The sequence below is a fragment of the Triplophysa rosa genome, linkage group LG7 (assembly GCF_024868665.1).
Source record: "Triplophysa rosa linkage group LG7, Trosa_1v2, whole genome shotgun sequence".
NCBI lineage: Eukaryota > Metazoa > Chordata > Actinopteri > Cypriniformes > Nemacheilidae > Triplophysa > Triplophysa rosa.
The window spans coordinates 12,140,221-12,158,073 of NC_079896.1; the positions used below are offsets into that span (position 1 = coordinate 12,140,221).

At 38.0% G+C, this 17,853-nt stretch overlaps 1 protein-coding gene across 1 annotated transcript in view; it reads left to right on the forward strand.

The window, feature by feature from the left end:
* slc9a7 (solute carrier family 9 member 7) overlaps positions 1 to 17,853 on the forward strand; it is a 59,029-nt gene that overhangs the window by 18,998 nt on the left and 22,178 nt on the right. Inside the window, exons 5-12 of the mRNA XM_057339095.1 lie at positions 931 to 1,043; positions 1,147 to 1,252; positions 2,293 to 2,433; positions 2,640 to 2,746; positions 3,155 to 3,243; positions 5,577 to 5,690; positions 8,103 to 8,214; positions 8,567 to 8,720. Coding sequence (XP_057195078.1) covers positions 931 to 1,043; positions 1,147 to 1,252; positions 2,293 to 2,433; positions 2,640 to 2,746; positions 3,155 to 3,243; positions 5,577 to 5,690; positions 8,103 to 8,214; positions 8,567 to 8,720 — 936 coding nt within the window. The remainder of the gene's footprint in view (positions 1 to 930; positions 1,044 to 1,146; positions 1,253 to 2,292; positions 2,434 to 2,639; positions 2,747 to 3,154; positions 3,244 to 5,576; positions 5,691 to 8,102; positions 8,215 to 8,566; positions 8,721 to 17,853) is intronic.

Here is a 17,853-nt window from a genome sequence, read left to right on the forward strand (position 1 = left end):
TGAATGAAGGAAAAGGTTTCTCATTGTTAAAATGCACTCAGTTTAAACTACACGTACAAAGTGTGGGTACACTCATTTTGAACTACATATTCCACATTGTAGAATAACATCAAAGGCATCAAAACTATGTAATAAAACATAAAATGTTTTTTCTATGGGGTTTTTCTATACCTGCACACAGTGCCAAAGCTACCAGTACCTGGTTTAAGGACCATGGTATCCCTGTTCTTAATTGGCCAGCAAACTCGCCTGACCTTAACCCCATAGAAAAGCTATGGGGTATTGTGAAGAGGAAGATGCGATATGCCAGACCCAACAATGCAGAAGAGCTGAAGGCCACTATCAGAGCAACCTGACCTCTCATAACACCTGAGCAGTGCCACAGACTGATCGACTCCATGCCACGCCGCATTGCTGCAGTAATTCAGGCAAAAGGAGCCCCAACTAAGTATTGAGTGCTGTACATGCTCATACTTTTCATGTTCATACTTTTCAGTTGGCCAAGATTTCTAAAAATCCTTTCTTTGTATTGGTCTTAAGTAATATTCTAATTTTCTGAGATACTGAATTTGGGATTTTCATTAGTTGTCAGTTATAATCATCAAATTAAAAGAAATAAACATTTGAAATATATCAGTCTGTGTGTAATGAATGAATATAATATACAAGTTTCACTTTTTGAATGGAATTAGTGAAATAAATCAACTTTTTGATGATATTCTAATTATATGACCAGCACCTGTATACACACGTTACACACACATTACACGCAGGTCTGTGTAGTTATGTTCAGTTAAATGTTCATGCTGAATGGGAAATAGTTTTTCAAGTTGAGTGCACTGCACACTGTTAAAAAAGCAGTTTCAGGTGTGAAAAGACATCTTCTAGGTTTTGTGACTGTAACCGAAACTTTTCTGTTTTCTATTTTAGAAACCTCATGTATGGTGTGGTGAAACTGATGCAGGTTTTGGGTCAACTTACTGACAAGTTTTACTACACAGACTGCCTCTTCTTCGGTGCCATCATATCTGCCACAGATCCAGGTACACCGTCACCATTATCATTCTGACTGCAAAGTCAAAAAACTCTGGTAACACTTTAGATGTTGACAGATTTTTTTTGTCTTTGTTTTGTGTACGATTTTAGTCACTGTGCTTGCAATCTTTAATGAGCTTAATGCCGACGGTGATCTCTATGCACTGCTGTTTGGAGAGAGTGTCATGAACGACGCGGTCTCCATCGTCCTCTCGTCGTAAGTCTCCATATCACTTTCCCGTTCCACTTCTGTTGCTGGAAAAATGACAGTGAAATCACAGTGTTTTCCACAGCAGTTGGTTGGGTTTCCCAGCTGTGTGTGTGTGTGTTGAGGAAATTTCTCACCGTGCTGTTGGAAAGTAGAAGCTAAAGTCTCTGCAGCACTTTGTGATTCAGACCCGTCTAATGGAACTCTGACTCCCCCTTTTGGACAAAATGACCACAATCTTTTCTTTGTCTGATATGTAGTCAAAATGTCACAGCAGAAGTATGTACAGTGTTTAGACTGACATTTATTCACTGTGCATTCTTCTTTTAATTTATTTAAGCATAATCTGAATGTTATCTCAAACCATTTTTTATGCAGTCTAAAGTTTTTCCGTTTTTTTTTAAATGTATTTTATATATATATATTTTATGAAGTTAAATTAAATATGTCATTTATTAAATGACATAAATGTATATCTTTCACAAACGCTCATAAATAACCAGTCAATAATCAGATGCAGATTTAGGTTTAAACACACTTTAAGTTTGAAAGTGAAAACTTACACCTGAATCTAACCAGATTCATTCATACAGCCTCAGGAATGTTATAGACTTGATCAAAAATAAGACTTAATGCAGTGACAACACGTGTTGCTGTTATTTAATTGTAGATCTCATCACATTAAATTCAAAGTATATTTTATATTCAGAATAATATATATACAAAATTGTTGTGGCAGGAAACACTGAATTCTTATACTATACACTGTAAAAAAAATCTGGGGCGCCAGAAATAAACCGTAAAATAACCGTTTTTCTGTAAATTACACGTTTTCCCCATTTTTCTTTTACATTTGTGGTCTTTTTCTGTAATTTTATGTTTTTTGATGGTATTTTAAAAAATACATGAAAAATTATAGAAACGTTTTTTACATTATATGTGGAAAAACAGTGGAAAAAAGATTACAGAAAAATTCTGTAAAATTAGTTTTTTACAGTGTATTTCATTGCTTGTTTTTTGGTAATTGTTTGTTTTGTGTTTGATCGCAGGTCGATTGTGGCGTATCAGCCTACAGGAGCCAACACACACACGTTTGATGCCTCGGCTTTCTTCAAATCAGTGGGGATCTTTCTTGGCATCTTCAGTGGCTCTTTTGCTATGGGAGCTGTTACTGGAGTGGTCACTGCCCTCATATCCCATCCAAATATTGATCAATTCATTTTATCTTGAATGTATTGTGATGTTGTTTTAACTCATTTGCGAAATTAACACTGTTAACATTATCTCCTTAACATCTTTTTGATTTCTTCAAAAGTGCCAGTTGAATTTAATATGTATGTTTATGTTTAGTATGTTAATATGATTGGGATGTGGTTTAAGTTCTTAACTCTATCCACGTGACAAAATTCACCAAGCTGCACTGTTTTCCTCTGCTGGAGACGGCTCTGTTCTTTCTCATGTCCTGGAGTACTTTTCTCCTGGCTGAAGCTTGTGGATTTACAGGTGAGTGATATTATTTAGGGTAGCGAAAACATCAATATCTTCATTTATTTTTTCCCAGAGGACATAAAAAATCACACATCTTGGATCCTCTTTTAGCAGCTGTGTATCCATAAATGAGATTTCCAGACTGGAGAGAAAGTAATGAGTCCGTAAAGTTACTGCTAGTGCACACAATACAATTAACATTTCATTTTTACTGCATGACTCTTTTAAAAGTGAATCTAAAACAACAACGGAATCATGGAATCATTAAACCACATGGGCATCAGTCTAAAGATCCTGAATGCTTGTGGTCACATGTCTTTGTATTGATTGATGGCTTAATCGCTTGTTATTTAGGAGTGCAATCCTGTATTGAACCTGCAGCCCTTTCTGCGCACAATGCACTGATTCTCTTCATTATTTCAGGTGTTGTGGCCGTGATGTTTTGTGGAATCACACAGGCACACTATACTTACAACAATCTCTCCGAAGAATCCACCAAACGCACCAAACAGGTACAAGCTTTTCTCACTGTTACAGGAAATATATGTGTGTGTACATATGCTTTTACAGTTGCTGATAGTTACTGTGCAAGTAAGAACTGACACAATGTACCGGTTTTGATATTAAAAAACATTATTGTCAATATTGTGTTTAAACTATAATGTGGTAAATTGAAACCCATTTAAACTTATGTCTGAAGAGCCACAATGGTTACGCATGCTCTTTTTTTAGCCTTCATACACTTCATATATTGAGTCTGGTCCATGGACCAAAAGGAAAAGAAAACACAAAATGAACAAAATTAGATACGCAATTCTTTTGGCCACAGTTTTCTACTGTAGCTGTATAGAGTAGGAAGTGATGTACATGCAAACTGTATGTGGTGGAACAATGGAACGATTTTGTATACAGTATGTAAATGTTTCTTTAAATATTGTACAAATACCATGGTTCATTTGTATCATACTGTTTATACAGTAGGTTGTACTTTATTTTACAGTATGCACACTTAAAGTTTTCTTACAGCGTACCAACAAAATACTGGTAACTACATGTTACTTAAAGGCATAGTTCACCCAAAAATAAAAATTCTTTCATCATTTACTCACCTTCGAGTTGTTCTAAATCTGTATAAATGTCTTTGTTCTGATGAACACAGAGAAAGATATTTGTAAGAATGCTTAATATCCAAACAGTTCTTGGACCCCATTGACTACCTAGTAGGAAAAATTAGTAAATTACTTTTTTTTATTTTTGTTCTATTCTATTATTGTCTGTGTGTTAGTACGTGTGCATATTGTGTGTGTGGAGTGTTTTGTATGTGGGTATGTCTGTCTTCTTTGTTTTCACCTTTTTCTTGTTTTTGCAGGTACAACTTTAATTGGTTTGCTTATAGTCAATATGTCTTATGTACAGCTGCTTTGTAACAATGAAAATTGTAAAAAGCACTATATAAATAAAGTTGAGTTGAGAGTTGAGTTAAAGGGATAGTTCACCACCAAATCAAAATTTCCACATGTTTTACTCACCCTCAAGGCATCCTGACTGAATATGGGTTTCTTCTTGAAGAATAATGCCGGTTATAATACCCCGTATCATTTTACTTCCAAGCGGTAGAATGGGAGTGAATGGGTGCTGACTTTTTGAAGCATCCATCGATCAAAGAACTGCTCGACATGGCTCCGTGGTCTTAACAAAGGTCTTCTGAAGTGAATCGATGCGTTTGTTTGAGAGAAATATCCATATTGAGATCGCTATTAACGTTGATGTCTAGCTTCCGTCATCTCTCGAATACGTGTGAACCATGTCGAGCCGTGTCGAGCAGTTCTTTGATCGATGGATGCACTTTTTGGAGCTTCAAAAAGTCAACACCCATTCACTCCCATGCTACCGGTTGGAAGTAAAATGATACGTGGTATTATAACTCCGACTGCATTATTCTTCAAGAAGAAAACCATATTCAGTTAGGATGCCTTGAGGGTGAGTAAAACATGGGGAAATTTAGATTCAGGTGTGAAGTACCACTTTAAACTCAAAAGAAGATATTTTGAGGAATGCAGGGCATCAAACAGTTCTGGGGCACTTTTGTCTACATTTGTAGTTTTTCCTACTATGGTAGTCAATGGGGTCCAACAACTGTTGTGTTACAAACATTCGTCCAAATATCTTTCTCTGTGTTCAACCAAACCAAGAAATTTACACAGGTTTGGAACAACTAGAGAGAGAGTAATTCATGACAGAATTTTCATTTTGGGGTGAACTATCCCTTGAATATGTTTTAGGCTTAGAGTTGGTGGAAAATTAAGTTCAATTCATGTCTATGACAAATCCTCAAATAGCTTATATCAATGTTTAAATCAAAATTTAAAATCTTTGCTGTACCATCACACGATGCTCTTATTAGGGTAAAACGTTGGTTAAAAAAATGAAACGGCAAGAAGAAGAAGAGGCAAAGTTGTTGTTTTTTTAGAGCGAGACTGTACACGTCTACTTCAAAAGACGCTTTGATGCAGAGACCCACCAGTGGAGGGATAGTGTTAAATGAAATCCCAGCACCCCCGTGGTGTCGACAGATCAGTGTGTAACGCGAGGGAGAGCAGTGAGGTGGGTGCAGTAATTATGACACCTCTGTGGCACCAGATCTCTCTCTCCAGGGGGTCAGACCCCCGTTATCAAAGCGAGAAGATATTGAGTCACACGGATTGAAAATATCGACCTCTACATCACTCGTATATTTCTTTAGCTCCTGTGTGGTAAAGGCCAGACAGGATGAAACTTTAAAAGTTTCTTTGAAAATGTGATGTTTTTTTACAACTGCAGATCACATGTTTGTTTGTCGTTGCAGTTGTTTGAGGTCCTGCACTTCCTGGCGGAGAACTTCATCTTCTCGTACATGGGTCTGGCACTCTTCACCTTTCAGAATCACGTCTTCAGTCCTATTTTCATAGTCGGGGCATTTGTATCCTCACCGTTCATTTGAAATGAATATTTCAGACGTTGTCTGTCACACGAGCGTGTGCTAATGTATATTAGATGAGGCTTTTGAAATGTAATTAGATCTCGTTGTATCAGAGCAGTGCCAGCTTTCTCCTGTCTACCACCAACATGCATGTCTGAGACCGTATTGAGCGGAGATCAACAGTCTTTGTGCTGAAGCAGCAATGCAGTGTAAATCTCAGTTTAACAGCGCGTTACCGATAATGTGCTCGTGCAAAAACGCAAACCCAAGCAGTTTAAGGGCTGAAGCTAGCTTGCGAAAATGCCTTTTATCACCTGCTTGAAGTATACTGTATACGGTTGTGACTGCAGCACCATACACTGCGTTCCAAATTATTATGCAAATTGGATTTAAGTGTCGTAAACATTTAATTTTATATTGTTCAATTAAACTTATGGATGGTATTGTGTCTCAGTGCTCTTTGGATCACTGAAATCAATCTCAGACACCTGTGATAAGTAGTTTGCCAGGTGAGCCCAATTAAAGGAAAACTACTTAAGAAGGACGTTCCACATTATTAAGCAGGCCACAGGTTTCAAGCAATATGGGAAAGAAAAAGGATCTGTCTGCTGCCGAAAAGCGTCAAATAGTGCAATGTCTTGGACAAGGTATGAAAACATTAGATATTTCACGAAAACTTAAGCGAGATCATCGTACTGTGAAGACATTTGTGGCTGATTCAGAGCACAGAAGGGTTCGTGCAGATAAAGGCAGAATGAGGAAGGTTTCTTCCAGACAAATTCATCGGATTAAGAGAGCAGCTGCAAAAATGCCATTGCAAAGCAGCAAACAGGTATTTGAAGCTGCTGGTGCCTCGGGAGTCCCGAAAACCTCAAGGTGTAGGATCCTCCAGATGCTTGCAGTTGTGCATAAACCTACTATTCGGCCACCCCTAACCAATGCTCACAAGCAGAAACGGTTGCAGTGGGCCCACACATACATGAAGACTAATTTTCAAACAGTCTTGTTTACTGATGAGTGCCGTGCAACCCTGGATGGTCCAGATGGATGGAGTAGTGGATGGTTGGTGGATGGCCACCATGTCCCAACAAGGCTGCGACGTCAGCAAGGAGGTGGCGGAGTCATGTTTTGGGCTGGAATCATGGGGAGACAGCTGGTGGGCCCCTTTAGGGTCCCTGAAGGTGTGAAAATGAACTCTGCAAGGTATGTAGAGTTTCTGACTGAGCACTTTCTTCCATGGTACAAAAAGAAGAACCATGCCTTCCGTAGCAAAATCATCTTCATGCATGACAATGCACCATCTCATGCTGCAAAGAATACCTCTGTGTCATTGGCTGCTATGGGCATAAAAGGAGAGAAACTCATGGTGTGGCCACCATCCTCCCCTGACCTCAACCCTATTGAGAACCTTTGGAGCATCCTCAAGCGAAAGATCTATGATGGTGGGAGGCAGTTAGCATCAAAACAGCAGCTCTGGGAGGCTATTCTGACATCCTGCAAAGAAATTCAATCAGAAACTATCCAAAAACTCACAAGTTCAATGGATGCAAGAATTGTGAAGGTGATATCAAAGAAGGGGTCCTATGTTAACATGTAACTTGCCCTGTTAGGATGTTTTTGATTGAAATAGCTTTTGATTTCAGTAAATATGACCTCCTAATGCTGCAAATTCAACAAATGACCATTTTCAGTTTTTTACAACCTATGAAATGTTTTCAAACTCTGTTGTGCATAATAATTTGGAACAGTGCATTTTGAGTTTTTCATTTTTTAAATAAATACTGTTGTCAGTGGGAGGTTTGTTCAATAAAATTCCAAATGTACCCTAACTGTTGATTACTTGAAAATTATACTGACTGTCATTTGCATCGACAAATTAGGAAAACCAGAGAAAGATATCATTTGCATAATAATTTGGAACCCAGTGTATATACGTTTTTCACTCTTTGATTTGTATTTCTAATCTCATGTACCAATTTTTCTGCATGAAGCAAAACGATCTGTGACGCCCCGTTCACACCGCCAGCGACTGGTAGCGACAGAGCGACTTGATCTCATTCATTTCAGTGGTAGCTTAGTGATATCTGGCGAGACAAACGATAGTGACCGTTGGCGACAGGAAATGGGCGTGTCGACAAAGTTGAGAATTGCTCAACTTTATGCAAATGATGAGCGACTTTTGGGAGTGACTACCAATAGTAGTAAAGCCGCGGAGCTCACGTCATCCGTCTCTTGTCAGTTACTGCTGGGTTTGTTTTTAACTGTTACTAGAGCAACCAAAGCTCAAATGATCGTCTTCTAGTGGTCCACCACCAGAGTCGCTGGTGGTAGGTACGCAGCTTGAGTGACGTACTTTTTCCATCAAAGCCATCAAAATAGAAAATTCTCCTTAGACCACAATTTGACTTCCAGCTAGCCATCTTTATAGGTCGGGCGTTAAACATCTATCCCCTGTCCTTCCTGATAAACCTGGGCCGAAGGCACAAAATCCGTGGAAACTTTCAACACATGATGATGTTTGCAGGTAAGATTACATTCACTTTCTTGCATGACATCAAAACGGTATAGTAATAACGTAAAACGTTTATCGAAACTTTAGGGAATCAGATTTGTAACATGTCCTTTAGTGTCAGTCTGATGTGAACTCTCAGTAGATTCGGCAACCTGCTGAAACGTATTGAAATCTTAAATAGATTTGAAACGAGGTATCGAAATCAGAACGTATCTAATAAGGGCTCTTGATGTGGAGCGGCTCCCTGAAGATCCGCTCAGATTAAAGGCCAACGGAGTGCAGTGCTCTTCACACAACTAAGCGAATGTGATGCTTCTTCTCTGTTTGCATGTATTGTGACCACGTGTGTGTGTTTGTTCTATAGGGCTCAGAGGGGCGATGGCGTTCGCGCTGGCGATCCGTGACACCGCCACATATGCCCGGCAGATGATGTTCACCACGACCCTGCTCATCGTCTTCTTCACAGTGTGGGTGTTCGGTGGAGGCACCACGCCGATGCTTTCCTGGCTGCATATTAGGTCAGAGTTCTGTGTTTTGTTGTCGCCTTGATCTTTAGTTTTATTGGTGGAGCTTGAACTTTTCGTAGAAACGTTTTTTTTATTTGTGCTAGTGAGCAACCCCCCAGAAACATTTACATGTATTTACGTAAAGTCAATGATTGATTGAAGATTTGGGCCTGGCACATTCATGCTAAAAAAGGAAGTTGGAGTTACATTTACATGTACTTACGTAAAGTCAATTTAGCAAACACTATTATTCAAACATAATTTTACTCTAGCAAATGAGAATACTCTACTCTAAAAACATTCAGAACGTTTTAGCAACGTCATAGCAACGTCCTGGCAGCCTGACAATGCCCTAGCAATCACTCTTGAAAATAAAGGTGTTACAAAAGGTTCTTTACAGCAATGCCATAGAAGAACCATTTATGGTTCCTCAAAGAACCATATCTTTCTTATTTATTGTCTGAAGAACATTTTTACACCACAAAGAACCTAATGTGACACAAAAATGTGAAAAAAAGGGTATTTTACCGAACCATACATCCTAAAATGGTACTTTTATGGCATTGTGAAGAAAATGTAAAAACACAGTCCAGCAGGTGGCGGAAAAGCTCAGCGTGATAATTGTTTATCCACAGGCCTGATCAAGCAGGCTTAAACAAATTAGGTCACACATGATAGCCCTTGGAAGACCTCTCATAAGTTTGGGGTGCCGCATGCAGGGTGTAACAAACATCAGTTCGCAGATGATTTCGTACTGCGATCGCATCTGGTTCCCCCCGAGATTTGCTTCCAGATTTATGCCCCTCGTAGAAACAATGCAGATGGGAGAAGAGCTTGAGTTGTTTATCTGGCCGTGCGCTGGTGTTTGTCAGAACATCTCTCAGCAGGAGCTGGCCGGCCTGACTGGGCCATTAATAAAGCTGCGAGTTTATTAGAATAAAGAGGATTATTGATGACAGCTGCTGCAGAGATTGAGAAACTCAGGTTATAATCTACAAAACTGCTGAGAGTTACAGATGCCGTTCGCTGACCATGGTACAGTTAACTAAGACAAAAAACTATCCTCGGCAACGTCAATAGCATTTCTGTAAATTAGTCGGTTTTGTTTAATGCTATCAAATTGGGTCAATACACCTTTAAATTGTTTTCAAACATGAACTAAATGGCTTTGCATGATGGAGAGCTAATGCGCTGGTCTTATGTTGGCTGATTAGCATTAAGAGCGCTCAGGAGTAAGAATAGACGGCACTTATAATTGTAATTGTCTTGAGACTCCCACTGCTAAATAACACTCGTACTAAAGATGCCTCAGTGTTTGAGTCTGAATACATCATGGTTCATGATCACAATGCACAAAGATCTTCTCTTTTCCAGCGAAAGCCCAGCAACCACAACAACATGCAAAAAGCATGAGGAAGTTTGGCGTCTAGCTCTAGGTTGAAGAATCTTTTAAAGGGTTAATTCGCCAAAAAATGATCACACATACCCTGTTTTGTTGCAGTTGTAGTTTTTTGATATAACAAAAGTAAATAGTAAACAGTGGCTGCCAAACTATAAAAGGGTCAAAAAGCACTATAGAAGTCAATACGACTTGTTCTCTGTATGTGCTCTGTTTCTTAATATAATTCAGACTTCAGACAGATGAATATGATATGTGATATGAAATATGAAAATTGGTCATCATCGTGCCATTCCAGATTCGTATATTTTATTTCGTGGAACATGCTGAACCCGATCAATCAGATCTGACTTAAAAGTGGACTGATACGAGGGAGAAGCAATTCTTAGATGAACTACTTCTCAAGTCATCTTTCATTCCAAAAATCTCTAATGACAAACAGAAAATATCATGCCGCCAAACATTAGTCCAAACATCAACGTATAAAGTAACTTAAGGTGTGTAAATCCAAAGCAAATATATGAAAAAATAGAAAAAAGGAACCTTACACTTACAAAAAGGCTTGACCAAAGAAATGAAAATGTGTCGCACTTGAGCGCATTTTTGGCCTCCGTATTATTAAAAAAAAATTTGGTCCAGCCTTTTTTAAAAGTGTCTGCATCTATTTTTATATATTCCAAAAATCTCTGAAATGTCTGCAATACATACAAGTAATGATAGACCGATATTTATCACTGTGGCCGATATATTGGCGATATTTAATAATTATCTGTATCTGCAGATACATTTTTATATGTATCTTGTATGTATTCTGTATACAGAAATTATACATGTGTATATATACATAACATATGTAGGCCTACATAGCGTTAGCATTTTGTTAGCATTGAGTCGTGTGATTGTATGGTCAATTTTAATAATGTCTAAATTTCTATTAATATTTTTCATTAAGCCATGTTCAACTGCTCATGATAATATCAAATGTGGACCTCTTTTGTGTGTCCAAGTCTGTTTTGATGATAAATGCTACTTTACTAGCCACGTAATATGCAATAACTGTTGATTTAGTTTCAACAATTTTCTGTATGTCTTGTCATTTACCTTTATGTTGTATCGATCTCTTGTATCGATGTTGTATCTATCTCTCATTGGCCATTGGTTTTGATCTGCCATCAAAACCCATATTGGTTGACCACTACATACAAAAACTTCTCACCTGGAAGATTACTTGGCTAAATGACTCATTTTGCTAAATGACGCAGCTAAATTATTTATTTAATTAAATTTATGTTATATCAGTCGCTTATCGGCCAATCGACCAGAGTGCTTTCTTAATATCGGTATCAGCCATTAAAAAACATATACACTACAGTACATACAAAAACTTCTCACCTGGAAGATGACTCGGCTAAATGACTCATTTTGTGTCCCTTAAATCCATGCAAATTCTAAAACTGAGTCTTTATTAGCATCTATTATTAGAGGTCTGTATTTTTGCTGCTTTTTAAATGTTTTAAAGGTTTGTTTAAACATTTCAGACATGCGTTCGTGCACATCTGGCACTGTTTGTGTTGTGTATGGAACCAGTGGGTTTTAAAGTAAACAAAATGTGTTGGTTTTGTTGTGTGGATGCGAGGATGGGCTATGTGGTCAGCGGGCTGTTATATTAGCACACGCCTGCAGATGCAGGCAGGTAAACAAATAATTAACTTCTTGTACCTTTAGCTAGAGGAACAGGAGGATGGTAGTGTTTGTTTAGTTAAATTAGATTATGCGTGTCTTGGAACACTGTATTGAGGTAAATGAATCACATCTGTAGACCAGCAGTATATAACCTTATTACATTCACTGGCAAAGGTTTTGTTTTATCTGGAACTTTATTCTGATTTGTTGGTTTGCTTACATTGCTCATACCTCAAATTCTGTTAAATGTGGTTTTAGTAGGTAATGTAAGGACTGGAATATTATAGAGGGAAGATCTGGGGCTTGGATGTTTTGTTTACCATTAGGCAATGACTTGATAGCCTTTCAGAGTACATTAGCAACCACCAAGCAATTCCGCTGCATCCACGACGAACACCATAGCAACCACACAGAAACAAGCTAAAACCCACTTGGAACACCTCAGAAACCACATGCTGCCCACCCGCATCACCCACGGTGACAGGACATAGAGGAAGAAGCACCAGCTGCATTTTTTTTGAGATGTCAGACTTAGTTCAGTTTATCAAATTTAAGCCCTATTCGCACGGGATTAGTATTATCTGGGGATCTCGTGTGATTTAGAAATTACCTCCCCACATCTGTATTTCATGTGGCGCATTTTCACGGGATAAGTGAAGCCTGTGATTTTACTCAAATTTATGGACTTATTTCCCAGACATGATGGCAAGGCTTTGCATATAGTTTGTATAGCCTATAGTTGTATGGTGTATAATGATATATGACCATACCTGTCTGCATTTGAGACCCTTATGGAAAGTTACGAGTTTCCATGGGAAATAACAAAACGAGAGACTCCCGGCCAAAACGACAGTGTTGGCAGGTATGGGTATGACCCAGCACCCGAAATAATATCAAAACACTTCAAAACAGCCTCCATTATTCGCAACCGGTGGATAAAACCTTGAAAAATGATATATGAGCCCACCAAATCAAAGAGATGCCGATTTGCACGGGACTAATATTATCACAGGACCTCGGTGTTCGTCAAAATATGGTAGGTCATTTGTGGGGAAATTTTTACTTTACAAATTACAGACATGGCCGATTCGCACGGGATTAAGATCACAGACAACCTCTGCAATTATTACAAATGACTAGAGGTCCCCAGGTAATACTAATCCCGTGCTAAAAGGGCTTCATCTAAGTTTCATCTTGATGCCAGCAGTGATTTGTACCTTTATGCAAGTTCCAAGTTTTTGAGCTATCAGTAGCATTCTGTCTATAAATATTGACGCTGTACATGCGATTCCCAGATTAAATTTATTTACATTGCACATTTATGATTCCACATACTGTATACAGAAATTGTGGTAGACCTCTGCAAAGAATCAATAACTGTTGAGTATTTTAAATTTAAATTAATACAATTAATATACAGTAAAATATGAATCTAAATTATTATTAATATAAAATATTTTTTTTTATTATAACCAAACTAGGGGTGTCCTCGACTAAGGATTTACGTAGTCGAATCAGAATTTTCATGTCTTGCCTTGTATGTGGGGTTAACAAGGGTACAGCGCAACATTGATGCACCAAAAAACACTCAAACATTAATTTATAGAATTTGTTAAGAACAGGATATACCTTAAACGAAATGCAAAATAAATGTGTTTAGGCAAAATGTCTGATATTCAGGGGAACATATATTCAAAACACAAGCCACAAATAGTAAAATGAATGGACATTTTCCTTTAACATCACGTAACAATGCTGGGCCACTTACTAGACCAGATCTCACCTCAAAACCATTTTTAAAACTACTCGATAATAATGAATTCTTTTTTACAAATGGGAATACAGCACGTTCATTACCAATAAACTACCAATAAAGTTACTTTATTTACCGCATGTAAAGGAGGAATGCAATAAAGCATCTTACCATTTAAACAGTCAAATGTCCCTTTCACCTTTTTTTCTGCGCATTCTTTCTCCGTCCTCCTGACACGCACGCTTGCTTTCAGTGCAGAGAATGACAGGTTCCGAAAGTGATTTTTGTTATATGACTTTATTTTTCTTGTATCATGCAGCGCAAAGTTCAGTCTAAGTAACGAAGTACGTACATTTACAGACAAAGCGTTAATTCATGTTTATATGTCCAAACATTCAGTAAGTGAAAATGTTTGGAAACGGTGTACACATTCATTTGCGAGTCATCTGCGGGTGCGTGCTGCTTCTCTTTACCGGTCTCACAGAAGACGCGGAGAGGCGCGATCATCATATGCGGCAGCGGTTTCGGTAACCAACCCTAAAAACGTCTCATTTCTACACATCATAAATAATATTTTTGGCGGCGCAGTATGTGCCTGTCTGCTATGCCACTGCCCATATAACCAAAATGGCATGACCCCCATTGCATAACACCTCTGTGAAGATTCAACTGTGAGATTGTTAGTCGAATCAGGCTCCTCGTATCGAAGCATGAATCTTCAACTATTCGGGGTCACCTCTAAACCAAACACAGACCGGAAGTCAACTTCAGCCCAGGTGCATACGTCCGATAAAAACGTCTATACCAGAGTAACAATAGCATTAGCATTAACAGGGCTCCTTAACTACCATCCCTCAGACCAAATGTGACATTACTTTACTTTAGTCTCGAAGAACTTTGTTGCTGCAATTTTAAAGATGCATTCTCGTGTTGGAAAGGCAGATAAAAGCACTTGTAATATAGTATATAGGATATGAACTACATTGTCTCTATCTTTCTGAAACCTTGCATGTCCAAATTTGCTGGGTTTTTTTTTTTTTAGGAAAAAACTGTACTTTTTCAATGATTAAGTACTGTGTTGTCACTTCTAAGTTACTAAGTTGACAGGCACTTTTTAATACTTTTTGTTGATAAGATATTTGCAAAACCCATTGACAAACATAAAGGGTGTCTTGTTTATATGGATATATGTCAAAAAATAAAATATTTCTAATACTGACTAAGGCCATGTCAAAGATTGCAGTCTAGTGTTAAATTAATCGTTGAAATTGTTGTTGTTGTATTTCGATGATGAGACTTTGGGTCACATATTATTCGGGATAAAAATGCAGTTTAGGTTTGTACTTTTTAAACATTTCAATGTTTTTTTACAAGATTACATGAAAATATTGACTCTGAACATTAAAAGAGGAAAGTAAAGTAATGAAACATTTGTTGTTTTTTATTTTGTTATTGTCTTATGGCGCGTGAGCTCACTCATAAAAGACATTAATGCAAGCGCACATGCATGCAAAGCAGAAAAGTGAGAGCTCATGCAATAGGAAAATATAGCAGCTATTAATCATTTCCTGTTTCTCTCCCCTTGTAACAATAGCTCACAGCGGGCAGTTGCTTTGAAGTGGTATCATGGTTCATTTGAATGGTTTAGGTAGTAAGGTATTCATTGTTTACAGGTAAAATGTGCCGTGTTTCTTTCACTGTTTCTTCCACCTGAGTCAAAGGCACTCTCAAGAACAGCTGTGCTGAGAATCAAATCACTTTGTCAAGTTACAGGTCAAAGAGGTTTTGAGTTTGTTTATTTTTGCTTAAGATGATCTTGCAAAGTGATTCTTCATTCATATAGTGCACTAGTGTATGGACAGAATATTTCAGGCAGCTGTGTTTTCTGAGCGTTTTGGGATTCCACCTTTAGCCTTGTTCAACAAAATTTGATGGATGTAATTCTCTCCAACACTGGAAAGGGTTTCCATTTCTGCAAATGCACTACAGATGACCCCTGGGCTGGCTCATGCTACATTTGTCATGTTGAGTGAGTGCTATTCTCCAATACTCTATACATGCGCACACATACAGGACAATCTTTGCTTTGGGCGACTGCAGTGTAATCAATGTACAATTAATAAACCCTGATATCTCATTGGGAAAAAATGTAAGAGGAAATGAAAAAGAGGCTTGTGTTAGCTGCAAGAAACAAGCATATTTCGTTGCTTTTATTATAGCTGACCAGGTCACCTGAGATTAAAAAAGGATTTTGTGTAACTCCCTTTTAAAACTGAAATCAGTGTATATTTAGTCTCCTGGTCAATGTTATCTCCGAATGCTGGGGAACAGACACTTCCCATTTTTCTGTCAAGGTCTTCAAATGGACATTGTGTCAGTTGTATCCATTTTATAAACTACAAAAACTACATTCACAGTGGAAAATAACTTTTTACCAGGTTACCAACCCATTGGGCGTCAATAAGCCTATGCTGGGTTGTTTCAGTCCATGGTTGGGTCAAATATGAAAATTTGTTGATGAAACAAGGCAGCAATTTTAGAGTGCTGGCATCAAATCTTCAAGTCCAGTATTAAATACAATGGTACAGTCTTGTACAGATCAAAACTTGTATGGATACTTGAAGATATGTTTTGAGGAGAGATCTACTAATGTATTAGCTGCTAATGTGTATGAGCAGATTTTTTATCAGTTTAAAGTGGGCATGAAACAGAAGCAGCGATTGTCTTCTTTTTTTTTGTATTGTGATGTATATCCAAGTTAAATTGCTTCTAAATTGAGAAAACATGTAGACTTGGTTTTGTCCACTGATTTGATGGAGCGTACCAAACGGACCCTTCGAAGGGCCCTTCGGAAAGGGGGCACCGTACAAACCGTCACTCCAAATAAAGAGGAAATGACGTTGTTTTTATTGCCCCTTTTGCCAAGTGAATTTTAAATGGACGGATTAAGAGGTACAATTGCGTTTTTCCCCTCTAGAGTTTACACATTCCAAGGGAGTAGGGCTTGAATCGTTGTCAATTGCTAATTGCTATGCAGCTAGTCTCTGATAGCCCCGTTACTCGTTACAGGAAGTGAAAAGGAAGTTTGTTTCGAGGGGGGAGGAGCTTAACGATTATGTTGGCATGTGAATTTTAAACAAATAATGAAGTGCACAGATACGCAAGTAATATATAAAAATTACATTTCAGTTTCACAGTGACTTTAAAACTTAAACCTATGTTTAACGACCTGAACAACGACCAGGTAAGCCCAAATTTCAGTCAACCCTTACTTGTAATAAACACTAGCTTCCGTTAAAAGAACGAGCCCTTATTAAATGGATCAAGTGGAAAAATCTCGCGTTAAGCGATTCAGTCACTTTCATCTCCGTTTCTCAGTCAATACTCACATTTTCCACTTCGTGAACATCAACTTTTGTTACACAATAAAAACAATCTTCATGGTTTGATCGATTTAAACAATCAAAAATGACTCAAAACATAGGTATTTTGAATTTGTTATAGTGAATTCCTATGGAGAAAGTCACATGCTTCCACCATCTGCACTTCGTGCAGTGTCGTGATGTCATCAGGGTTTTTCCTGGCTCAAAATGAGGCGGAGGTGGTGCCATCCTGATCTTGTACACACACACACACACACACGTAGGCCTACCGTGCCTTTAAGTGGCTTAACCAAAGTGACTTTGAGTTTGATATATTAAAAGTTCTAACAAAATTAAAAAAAAATGATTTATTTGTATTTGATTTCAATTTGAATCAAATAAAGCATTTTTATAATTTTCAACTAACTTTTCAGCCCACAATAGCCAACTGAATTAACCAGTCTTTCTAAATGAGCAAAGCTCATTCACATCTTGCATTCTCTGTGGTTCACTTTAAATGATTCAAGGATCTCTTATATTCGCTAGTGACTGAAAAGTTCAATAGTTTAAACGAATCGGTTCGAATGAGTCATTCGTGTGCGAGTCGTTCTAAACGCAATGTGCATTCATACTGGCAAACTCGCTGTGTACAGTATACGCTGATTCAATGATCCAACTGCACAGCTTAAGACATTACAATGATGTACGTCATTTTAATTTAAGAAATTTCAAGAAATTAAAAGTACTTGGATGCAAAACAAACAGCCGTGAAACACAGGCTGGCTCTTGTTCTGCAACTCTTTTTAGCACCTCAGTGTGCTGATAACGAAACAGCGCCTCCACTGTGTCGCGTCGTAATGTCGCAACTGTAGTTACAAATGACAGTCTGTTAAATGCACGCAGCATTTCTTGTGAATAGGGCTGTCACGATTATTAAATAATCGTCTC